The sequence below is a fragment of the Thalassophryne amazonica genome, chromosome 10, assembly GCF_902500255.1.
Source record: "Thalassophryne amazonica chromosome 10, fThaAma1.1, whole genome shotgun sequence".
In the NCBI taxonomy this organism is placed as follows: Eukaryota; Metazoa; Chordata; class Actinopteri; order Batrachoidiformes; family Batrachoididae; genus Thalassophryne; species Thalassophryne amazonica.
In genome coordinates this window covers 14,344,547-14,357,015 of record NC_047112.1, presented here as the reverse complement: position 1 = coordinate 14,357,015, position 12,469 = coordinate 14,344,547, and the positions used below count along the sequence as shown (strand labels likewise).

At 39.1% G+C, this 12,469-nt stretch overlaps 1 protein-coding gene across 1 annotated transcript in view; it reads right to left on the bottom strand.

Moving 5' to 3' along the window:
* The window catches only part of cfhl4 (complement factor H like 4), a 63,399-nt gene extending 51,988 nt beyond the window's left edge, over nucleotides 1-11,411 (bottom strand). Inside the window, exons 1-5 of the mRNA XM_034180788.1 lie at nucleotides 11,250-11,411; nucleotides 10,989-11,171; nucleotides 8,265-8,370; nucleotides 4,300-4,376; nucleotides 4,044-4,226 (exon numbers count right to left, since the gene is read on the bottom strand). Of these exons, the coding sequence (XP_034036679.1) occupies nucleotides 4,044-4,226; nucleotides 4,300-4,376; nucleotides 8,265-8,370; nucleotides 10,989-11,171; nucleotides 11,250-11,319 (619 nt within the window). The 5' untranslated portion in view covers nucleotides 11,320-11,411. The remainder of the gene's footprint in view (nucleotides 1-4,043; nucleotides 4,227-4,299; nucleotides 4,377-8,264; nucleotides 8,371-10,988; nucleotides 11,172-11,249) is intronic.
* Nucleotides 11,412-12,469: the final 1,058 nt, after the last annotated feature.

Genomic DNA, 12,469 nt, shown 5'->3' with positions numbered 1-12,469 from the left:
TGTGAAAGAACACAAGCAATATGGATATAATGTTGAAACATGAAGAGGTGAATGAAGATTAAAGGAATCATAGTGTGTAAATATAATGTAAGGCCACATGAGCATAAAAATAGGAAGCAGAATGTGACCTTTCGACCTCTTAAAATAGGTCAAGGTTAGCCACCTTTGAACTTGTCCAAGGTCTGTGTCCCAAGAATGCTCCCTGTGAATTTGGAGACCCTGGCAGTAATAGGACTGGAGTTATGCTGAGCACAGACAGACAGACAGACAGACAGACGGATGGATGGACGCAAAGCTTTCGCAAAACCTGATAGCCATATGGTGGCCTCGGGTAAAAAAAAAAAACTTTTTATTCACCTTGTACAGTTAAATTTGGCAAGAGTAAAACTTGCCTGGTTCTGTGTAAAAAAAAGAAGAAAAAATAAGAAGACAAGGTTCCCCATTTCATTTTTTTTGCTCATAATAGTTATTTGTAGACTGTTACTAACCGTAATTTTATTGACTTTGTTAGTCCTTGAGTCTTACAGTAAGCTTGTAAAGATTAAGTTTTTAATGTCTAGTCTATGAGAATGCCTACATTTATTGTATGTCCTGGATATAATTTAATTAAAACTGATTTTCAAAAAAGAAAAAAGTGAACAACTTTCTGGGTAGATGTCCTGTCTGAGACTCCTGTCACTGCTGGCTGTTGAAGAGCGGTTGTAGGCAGCAGCAGCTTCTTTCCATTTAAAGTGACAGGCACAGGCAACATGACATTTTTTTTAGAAACGTGAAAATCTAGATTATAAGCACTTTGTCATTAAATACGTTAATCTAAATAAGACCTTAAATGGTATTAAAATTCCCAGTCATAAAAATGTCAACACATAGAAAATAAGATTTTATTCATGTTTTCTTATGACATAGCAAATAAAAATGTCAAAATAAATGGCGATATCTTTTTTCTTCCCAATAATTCAGTGAACGCATCTCATAATGCTACCTAAAGCGAGATAGAGGGACCAAGAAATTTGCTGAAACATTCAGAGCAGAGACCACTCCAACTAGCTCGGTTTAACTTATGTGATGACATGCAGAAATATAAATTTATCGACAACTGCTTTTTCAAGAAAGATTTTTAAACCTGCAGGGGAAGTGGTGCCGAAATCGGATCACCATTCACTCTCAATTCCATGCAAAGCTTTTACCTCATCGTGATGTCGAAATAACAACACAAGCAGATGAAATTTCAAGTGGCTCATTATTCTGATATCACAATGATGGAATAGTCTTATGGAGAAGAGGTGCTGGTCCAATTTCAAGACCTAGCTATGTTCAATGTTACAGTAAATATTTGAGTACATTTGTTTCTAACCTTGCAGCACAGTGGCTTAGTGGTTAGCACTGTTGCCTCACAGCTAGAAGGTCATGGGTTTGATTCCCACCTGTTATTGTAATATTGCTGTTAAATTTAACTCTGACTGGCATCAAAAAAAATCTTAAATCTATCTTTCCTTAATCTGTAGGAACTATGATTAGCTAGTGATTTCTTGATAGGGCTAGAGACGAATATTATTCCTCCACCAAAAATTTTTTGGGTTTGAATACATATGACAGCTCTTTCCTACCATGAATTTCACATTTCTTGTATGTCATTAAGCTGAATATGTTATCTGCTGAATATAACTGAAAAGTCTTGTTAAAACTTTCCATATATTAATTTCAATTTCAATTTATTTTCATTTATATAGCGCCAAATCACAACAGAGTTGCCTCAAAGTGCTTCACACAGGTAAGGTCTAACCTTACTAACCCCCAGAGCAACAGTGGTAAGGAAAAAACTCCCTCTGAGGAAGAAACCTCAAGCAGACCACACTCAAAGGGGTGCTGGTATTATTTTATTCAAGATAACGCAGGCATCTACGAGTATTGCAATCTAATTTTTAAGCCAGTCTGAGATCTGTATTATCATATTGTAAATGTGTGAAATACGACCTCTGTAACTGTGCAAAATATTCTAAATGTATAACTCTACCACATTATTTTGAGAAACAACGGTGACATCACATGCAGTTGTGGTCAGACGTTTACATACACTCATTACGGACATGTAATGATAATTTTGGGCTTTTAATGATGCCTTTGTACTGTTCTTTTGCCAGAGTGGAATGACTGTACAGCATAGATCATTAATGACCTTAAAAAACAAGAATTGGGACACAAGTTAGAATTTATTTGGGATCTTCTCTAATCCACACAGCACCAAAAATTATACGTACAGGCTCAAATATATACATACACCCCCAGTAATATTTGGTTAAATGTTCCTTAGCAGGCTGCACCATCACCAGGCACTTTTGGTAGGTATCAGCAAGCTTCTGGCATAATTCTGACTGGATATCTGAGCACTTGTCTTGGAGGAATTGGTAGAGTTCATTTAAATAAGGTCATTTCCTGGCACATAATCTGCTTTTAAGAGTCATCCACAAATCTTCAATACGGTTGAGATCGGGGCTCTGGGAAGGCCATTCCAGAAACTTGATATTAGCTTGCTTTATTCAACCCACAATGAGTTTTTATGATGGTTTGTGATCATTGTCCTGTTGGAACACACAATTGTGGCCAAGTTTCAACCATCTAGTTGATTTAAGGTGATGTTGAAAAATCTGGAGGTAGTCTTTCTTCGTCTTCTTCTTCTTCATTATTCCATCCACTTGGTTCAATACACCAGTACCACTAGTAGTAAAATAACCCCAGAACATGATGCTACCACCATCATACTTGACGGTACAGTGTTCTTAGGTTTGAAAGCCTCACCTGTACACCGCCAAACTTAAACCTCTTGTCACTGTGGCCAAATAGGTTAATCGTTGTTTCATCGCTTTTCTCCAGAAAGCACTTGGCTTGTCCATGGAGATGTAAAAATCATTTCACTGTGGACAGTGACGCTGATGTTCCAGCAGTTTCCAGTTCATGGCAGGCCTTGGTGGCTCCTGGGTTGTTCCTGAAACTCCTAACCAATTTCCTGTCATCTGTGTGTGTGTGTGACAGTTTAGGTCTTTTTCCAGACCCTGACACAGTGGTGACACATCTGACTAACTTGTATGTACCTACAATTGTTTGAACCAATGATCTTTGAATAATCTGTTGTTGTTTATTAGAAATGGCTCAGAGACCTTCCCAACTTGTGCATAAATCTACAGTTCTCCTTCTTATTGTGTCACTGGGTTCTGGGTGGACTTTCCCATTGTTGAGAGTATTGGTGAGTCCAATGGGTGCAGTCAAACACATCCTTTTTATGCTTGTAGAGAGAAACTAGCAGTTGTAGTCAATCATAGTTAATGACGAGAAGTTAATAGGCCTTGGACTTTTTACATTAAAAGACAGCGTAGAACCTTCAGTATCACTTATTAAAAGATTTAAGTAAATGTGTGTATATTTTAAGCCTGTATGTATAATTCTGACCTTGTGTGGATTAGAAAAGATCCAAAATAAATTCAAACTTGTGCACTCAGTTCTTGTTTTTGTAAAGTCATTAATGATTGTGTGCTCTACAGTACTTCCATACTTACAAAAAGAAGAGTTCAAAGACATCACGAAATTACCATGACATTCTTGCCCATGATGGGTGTATGTAAACCTCTGACCACAGCTGTTGTCTCTGCCCAGAAAGGTGCGAAGACAAGAAATGTCCATTTTAATACTTGTCTGGACCCTGAAAAGTCAGTAGTAGTTGTTGCATCGCCAATCTTTTGGAGTTTCCTTGAAAATTTTGGAAATCCAATTTCTTCAGCAAAACGAAAGGGGCAGCATTTGAAGTGCACGTGGTTGGCTCGCTTCCTTCTAAACGTAAGGCCCGTGGTGCACCATTCTCACATGCTGCACTCTCCATTCAGTCATGTGCATCAATCCATGTACCTGACCTTTACTTTGGTTACACATGGTCATGCAGGAACAGCATCTGGTATCCAACCTGTGCCAAATCAACATACAGATCCATACCAGGTCTGCTCCAGTGACCCCGAGCAAAACCTGCACCTCTCACATCAGTCCGCCTGCTGTACCTGTGCATTTGGGAGGGGGTCCGCTCCACTCTCCATTTTCATTGCAGGAGATCTCTGAAGAACCCACGAGGACGTCAGAGTTGGATATGCAGCTAAACCGGATGACGTTGCCATAAGTTGCTTCCTCCACATCCCCGTTCACCTGCATGTTAGGTCCCACCGTAATCACTGGGCACTGTATAGCTAGAACATGATAGGAGAATTAGGTCGATGATTTGTCACGCCATACCGTGGAAGAAGACATGTCAGCACTTACCCTCGCAGACAGGAACAACACCATCCCACCCTTGTGCCATGCAGCGCCGGCGGGTTGACCGACTGATCATTTGGTAACTGAAATAAGTTAAACATGGAAAATTTAAGAGAAGCCAGACACAAAACAGTTACACTGTACTATACGAGAAAACAGAATTATATTATTTTTTTCACTTAAAAGGAAAGCGTAATATTTGAGCCACATTTGCAAATTTGCTGTACAATCACATTTTTGTCTTGAAAAAATAAGGAAAAATGAACACATTAAATCATAAATGAGCAAACTAAATATGTAAATTCTGAATATTTTAAGCAATGCTGCATAGAGTTGATTATATGATGTATGTCACACAGTTAAAGCTGTACGGCATTTGTGTTCTTTTAAAGATTTAACTCATCAAAAGAACTTTATTTGGCACCACTTCAATTTTTATGACTTAGCATTTAAATAAAGGAATAATAACACTATATTTCAAATATGATCCAAAATTCACACAGTCTGGAACCAATATAGAATTTTGACCCCTGAATGGGAGAAATTCAACAGATCAGGTGCCATGGCCTGTATTTGGTAGACATCATAGGTAGACCCTTGGTAGACCCTTCCCCCGATCTGTGTGAGGATGCTGGGAAGAACATGGTGACAGCCAATCAAAGTGAAGAAAGGCAGTGTGACATTAACTGGCTGCTTGCGTGAACAAAATGATGGAAAACACTCTGAAAGAGCTTATTTCTGCATAAATGTAATATGTTTCTCATATATTTTGTAAAACTTAGCAAGAAATGAACACTTCTAAATCCAAAACGCTGTTTTTGAAACCACATAACACTTCTGAGAGATTTACTAGACATCTTATGCTATGTTAGCCTGGTAACTAGCGATATGGGAATGTCACCATGAAAGACATTGGACTGAAAAAAAATCATGTGAACTTTGATTCCATTAAGCAGGCAAGCACAGAAGAAACTAAGTGACAGGGTCGAGGTTTTCCATCCTTTATAATCCATCATTCCGATGTGACAGATATTAGTGTGCACGCCTCGGGAATGCCCATCAAGCAAGTGGATCAGGTCACAGGTAATCTCAAAACTTCATGCTTGCGCACATGCACTTCCTAGTTCATCTGCATGACGGAATTAGAAGGAAAAGACAATATTCGCCATGGAATTCCCTCCAGATAAATATGAATATGTTCTTGTCATTAAAATGAGCTGTAATTTTGCAGCATTATGTCAGAATGTTCCATGATGCATGTACAAATGTTCTCAGACCACTTAATGTTTCAAACTGGATTAGATCTGACTGATTTACGCAGTCATGACGCACGCCCAAATGTCATCTTTTGTGTGCAATTGAAACTGATAAAACCAAGTGCTTCATATCTGTCTGGGACAAACAACAAAACAACAACACAATCACGTCACCTGCTTACCAACGCGCCAGTATTTGCAGCCAATCACATAGCTCCACTGATACACGACGGCAGGGCAAGACCTGCCCACCTGGGAGCGGGCTAAGTGCAGGAATAAAGACAAGCGTAGCCCTAATGTTGGGGCACTTGTTTCGCAATGGTTCATGTGATGTTTGCTTCAAGACCCCAGCACTGTCTTAGTGACTCTATTATCAGTGTAGGCATCTCTTAACATAACATCTGTTTTTTTAAAAGTCTGTCTCCTGTAAGTTATTGAATTCGTTCACCACATAAAACTACCGGGTGAAGTTCAGGCAGGCAGAAAAACCCCAACAGTTACAAATTCAAACCGACATTATAATGCTTGGATCTCAGTAGAAACTAAATTTTGTCAGTTTTGTGAAATTTCAAAGGCCAGCAGTTCTTGATGTGCAGTATAAAATCTATATTAATAAGAAAGTGCAATAAAATAAACTCTGCAACACATCAAAACCCCTCATGCTCGGCTACGTTGTTGTTTTGTGAGTTTATACAGTTTGCAAATATACAAGGTGTATTAGATAAGAAACCGACACTTTTATTTATTTTTTTTAAACTATATGGATTTGAATGACATGCGATTACACCAATCATGCTTGAACCCTCGTGCGCATGCGTGAGTTTTTTCACGTGTGTTGGTGACGTCATTTCCCTGTGGGCAGGCCTTGAGTGAGATGTGGTCCAGCCCTCTTGGCTGAATTCCTTTGTTTCACACGCTGCTCGAGACAGCGCGCGTTGCTTTATCAAAATTTTTTCTGGACCTGTGAGGAATATCCGAGTGGACACTATTTGAGAAATTAAGCTGGTTTTCGGTGAAAAGTTTAACGTCTGATGAGAGATTATGGGGTGTTTCTGTCGGTGTAAGGACTTCCCACGGAGTGGGACGTCGCGCAGCGCTTCCAGGTGCCGTCGTCGGCCTGTTTCGACCTGAAAACATCCTAATTTAAGGCTTAATTCACCCAGGACATCGTGAGAGAACAGAGAAGATTCAGAAGAGGCCGGCATGAAGAGTTTATGCGGACATTCCACTGTTTAAGGACATTTTGTAATGAAAGACATGCGCGCAAATTCGGCGAGTCGTTTCCGTGACGACTCGGCCAATCTGTGTGCGCCGCGACAGGACAAACACCTCCGTGTTGAAAACCATTTGTAAAATTCAGGCGGCTTTTGATGGCTTTCAACAAGTGAGTAACTGAGAAATTGTTTAACAGCTTGGGCATGTTCCAACTTGCCCGTTAAGGTTAAGGTGTTTTTCCTGTCGCGACCCCCCGCGGTCGGGTCCAGCCCGACATGCGACTCTGCCCGCACGTTCTTTCATTACAAAATGTCCGTTAACAATGGAATGTCTGAATAAACTCCTCATGCCGACTTCTTCTGAAAGTTCTCTGTTCTCTGACGACTTCCTGGGTCAACAGAGCCTGAAATGTGGAAGTTTTCAGCTTGAAACGGCGAGACGCTGCCGCCTCGAAGTGCAGATTGCCGTCAGGCGCCGTGGGCAGTCCTTAAAGCGACACTACCAGACCAAAATCTCTCATCAGCCGTTAAAATTTTTACAGAAAACCAGCTGAATTTATCGAATGGTGTCCACTCAGTTGTGCCTTACAGCTTTTGAAAAAATTTTTATCAAACAAAGCAGCAGTCTCTGAGCCATTCCTAAACAATGAAAAAATCGACGAGAGGGTGGGCGACTCCTCACTCAAAGACTGCCCACAGGCGAATGACGTAACCGATAGGCGTGAAAAAATTCTCGCATGCCCACGAGGGTTCAAGCATGTCTGATGTAATCACACGTGATTCAAATCCATATGGTTTTTGAAAAAAATAATAAGGTCGGATACTTTTCTAACAGACCTCGTAAATGTGTTTACTGTACTCGTGCCGGAGATATAAAAAAATTGTCAAAATTGTTTTATGTTGTTTTTACTATGCTGAATTTTTAAATCACTTTATAATCACTGTTTTTGAAAGTAATACACAAAAAAATGATCAGTCACTAAATAACTGTTAGCTTTAAAAAAAGTATTGCATAGCTGTTACAAATTCAAATACTTATTTTTACAGAAGATTGTTCTCGCCATCAATTCTCCTCATCACAGTACGTATTTGTAATATTTGAATTATTAACTTTATCATTAATTTTTGTTTCTTTTTAAAATTTCTCATAAAAGTGTATTTTTTTCTTTTTTGTATTTTTAATGTGTTTGAAATAAATAATCATTCATTCATTCATACTGAATCACTTTATGCACTATTATTTACATTTATGTATTTCAAAAATACATTTCATTCATTTTCTGCTGTTTCAGGTGGTGGTGGAGAAAGCAACTCATCCCATACTTCCCTGTCATCGGCCAAGTCCTCTAACTCTTCCTGAGGGATCTCGAGGTGAGACAAAGAATCATTTTGAGAAGAAATACTGTTATTTTGCATTCCAGTTGTTTTGGACTATTAATTCATTTTCCAGAATAGCTGATTCATGTTTGTGCTGAGTTGAAATAAGTAAGTATTTTCATACCCTTTGTAACAGGTGTACACGACTTGTGACCCAAACACAAAATCCTCTCCCTTCTCCAGGTGAAAATCTGCAAATGGGGCATCACCAGGATGACCACAAGGCCTCGCTGGAAATATAAGGAATGCAAGCGATTATTGCACAAGGACAAAGAAGCTGAGTACATCATCCCCACAGATACTATTCACATACAAAGACCAATAGATCAGTTTTTGCTACACATGCAACACTGACATCAATAGATGAATATGAAGTTCATCTTCATTGTCTAGATTTTTTTAAACAACATTTTTTTCTGTCAGACCAGCCAATTTTGAGTGCAACAAAATAATTGCAATAGATGAACCTGAAAGTAAGGGTCCATTCACACACTGAAGATTATCCCGGCATTTGCCGACAGAGAGTGAAGAGTTGATAAACCTCAACCAGTGGTGAGGTCCACCAGACTCTGCAGGAGCTAAGACAACATCAGTTGGGCAATACTGATGGTCATTGTGCTTCTGGAATATTTTATCATAACATACTTAAAATCTTCAATGCTCATGCTCAAAATGCCAGCAAGAGTTGAGCTCCTCTACCACTACATCACCTCCGCTAGTATGATGTTACTGCTCCGTTCAGCTATGCTCCCTTGGGCATGAAGAAATGTGTAGAAATATGAATAAATGTGACGGAGAAGAACTTGTCTCGATGATGCACCAGTACCAAGTGATGAAATTGGCAGTTATGTTGAGTTTATATAGGATATGTCATGAAATCTCAAATATTGAGTCGACAGTGAATCTTTGCCACTGCTCCACGAAGTGCGCCCTCCAACAGTGAAGTTGAACTACGTCCTATACATCACGCTCTGTTGAGCTACATCAACCTGCATTGAATACAAGAAATTTGGACCCTTTCCTCCAGGGTTTCACAGAGATTTTGGAGAATCTGCTACATCAGGCAGCATCAGCCACTTCACATCATAGTGTGAATGGGCTGTAACTGAATATTCTCCTGTCATTATGATACTTTTCGAGGTGATCACATACATACATACATATATGTGTGTGTGTGTGTGTGTGTGTGTGTTGTCTTAAGAATGCCTGTGCTTGCTGAGATTGTAGAGGATTGACTATAAAAGCATCTTTTCCAGGCATCTTTTCCGGATGCCCCTTGGACGCCTTGCTGGAGAGGTGTTCCGGGCACGTCCCATTGGGAGGAGGCCCCGGGGAAGACCCAGGACACGCTGGAGGGACTACATCTCTTGGATGGCTTGGGAACACCTTGGGGTTCCCCCGGAGGAGCTGGGGGAGGTGTGTGTGGATCGGGAGGTCTAGGCGGCTTTGCTTGAGCTGCTGCCTCCGTGACCCGACTCCGAATAAAGCGGAAGAAAATGGATGGATGGATGGATGGATGGATGGATGGATGACTCTAAAAGCTGCCCACATTTACAGATGCTGTTTGAATGCATGTTGATACACCGTCTTCAGGTAATAACACAGTGAGTATACTTAATAGCATTTAGTTGATTCAATTTCAATTTATTTAAATTTATATAGCGCCAAATCACAACAGAGTTGCCTCAAGGCGCTTCACACAAGTAAGGTCGAACCTTACTAACCGTCAGAGCAAGAGTGGTAAGGAATAACTCCCTCTGAGGAAGAAACCTCAAGCAGACCAGACTCAAAGGGGTGACCCTCTGCTTGGGCCATGTTACAGACATAAATTACAGAACAATTCACAGATTCACTTGATCTTCGCAGTGCATCAACATCACTATGCAATTAAGCACAATGTGATTAAACACACTTCAATACCTGTACCTGAATGTTTTGCCAACTTTCTTTGTGATGCAAATCTGGAATTATTTTTGTGTTCATCTTGGCATTGTCTATTCGTGAGCATAGTACATAGTATGTGAGTATAGTTTTCGGGGTGTCTTTGGGCCTGTACTGAATATATATATATATTTTTTTGCATTAGCATTGTAATATCATAATAAGTCAACTACAATATAGAATACATAATGACCTCTTAAATTATTTGTAAAATATATGAATAGGTACCAGATAACATCAAGGATTACAATTTATGCCTCAGAATAATTTATTTCTCTGAAGTTAAACATTCACCACAGATTTCTTTCTACATAAAAATGTATCTTGACACATATCGAATCATGAACAATGTGTTGTGATATGTATTATATCATGGAACTAGTGTATTGTTGCACCCCTATTGTCTATCATAATCTAAAATTTAGTTTTTTTTTTCCAGAAAGCAAAACTTGTGTACAAAAATGTTTGCGATATCTCTTCTCCTTTTGACATAAATAACAGTTTATTCATTGATAAGCTCAGAAGGTGGGTGGGTACAACTAAAACTGCATGCAAAAGCATCACTGTAAACTTTGTGTTTCTCAGTAAATAGCCCACTTTCACATGCGGTGTGCCACAAGGCTCAACTCTTGGTCCACTCCCACTCTCTGTACACATGTTCCTCAGTACGGTTTGCCAATTTATCATGTTTTTGGAATCATCTTTTTCTCACATATCTAGAGGTGCATGGTCACTACTTTCTCTAAAATGTTTGACAGGAGTGGCAGCTATCAGATACCTTTGCAGAAAGACACTTAACAGGAACACATGAATTATGTATTACTCTCAAAATGACAACAATTTCTGGCACTCATAATGCCAAAATGAAGAGAAATTAATTAACAAAGAGTAAATCATGATAACTTACGCTCGCATTTACTCCCACGAGACAGCCATTTACCCTTGCTGCAGACCAGTTTGAAAAATCCATTGAAGCCAACATTACAGCTGACTCTCACCGTTTTCCCGTCAGTGTAGGAAGCCTCCAGATTAGTTGTGTCAAAACTGGAGTCATACAGATCACTGTTTCTAAACTGTTGAAGTGTACACTCTGTGGGGGAATAATTAACAAAAACAATTAACAACAAGTCTTCCAGATGACTTTTTAAGTCCTGTATTTGCGTCTTACCTTGACTTTTCACAAAGGTCAGTGTGTACATCCATAGAAGTAGGACACAGCTTCGTCTTATTGTGGACATTTTATCTTCATTACCCTGAACTCTGATTTAGAACTGGAACCCAGAGACGACTCTGTGGATTTCACAGGAGACACGATTGCTCAACGGTTTACACAAGTATGTTCCAACCTCCAAATAGAAAATATGAGGAAATGAGCAAATGCAACTATTTGTGCAACACGCTGGACCTTGGAAAACACTTTGATCAGCAAATTCTCTAAGTTAGATGAAGAACGGAATGCACAATGTCACCAGTGGCTTCTGAAAAAGACAGATCTTTTCAGTACTTTACTTTAAAAATGTTAAATGTACAATTCCAGTTAGTGTTTCATGATGTGCCGTGTTGACCATGAGTGACTAAAGCGGGTATTCCTGTAAAAGTTTATTTGCTGTTTCTCCTCTTCACTAATCATTTACAGCAATCAATTTAACAAACAAAGTAAGTTGCATTCCATCCAGAACTTGGTTAAAATGCAGTGGAAAAAAAAGAAGCAAAGCTGCTTCTAACGCCAAAAATCACAAAAGTAAAAAGTCATAGTTGTCGCCCATAAAAATGAAACTTTTCAGATATAATTAGGTGTAAATATTAAGCAGCAGGACATACTTTAGAGGGCCGCATAGTCTAAAACACATAAATCTGTTTGGCGTGTGTCCAAGTCCATGCCGCCACGTTCCGTGATGTTTAAACTGGGTCTAGTGTGTATAACGTGTTGGGCTTATGTGGTTCATTATTCATGGGTATTTATAGGCATGTCATTAAATCAAACAGAATGTTTAAGGTGTGTTCTTATTTTAAACTAGTGCATTGATACCCATTTCTATGGGATGGAAACATATAAAGTGATAGTATAAAAGAACTAAGCAACAAAATGTTATGAAAATGGATTTCAGTGGTAAAGATTCTCTATAAAATAATAATAATAAAAAAAATCCAATTCTGGTCTTGTTGTCCTTCACATATGTTCTAGGGCAGCCAGGATCAAACCGATCTTGAGTAAAGCGTCACTCTTTGAAATTCAAATCAAAGACTTTAACAGTTTGTCTCAGAGATTTAGTTAAAGGTGAACATTGGAGGGTATTAAATAGTCAAGTTGTGTGATTTTAAAATCAACATCCTCTTACTGTAATCACAATGATAAAGTAGTTCAGCAGTAGACTAAATGTTAGTCTG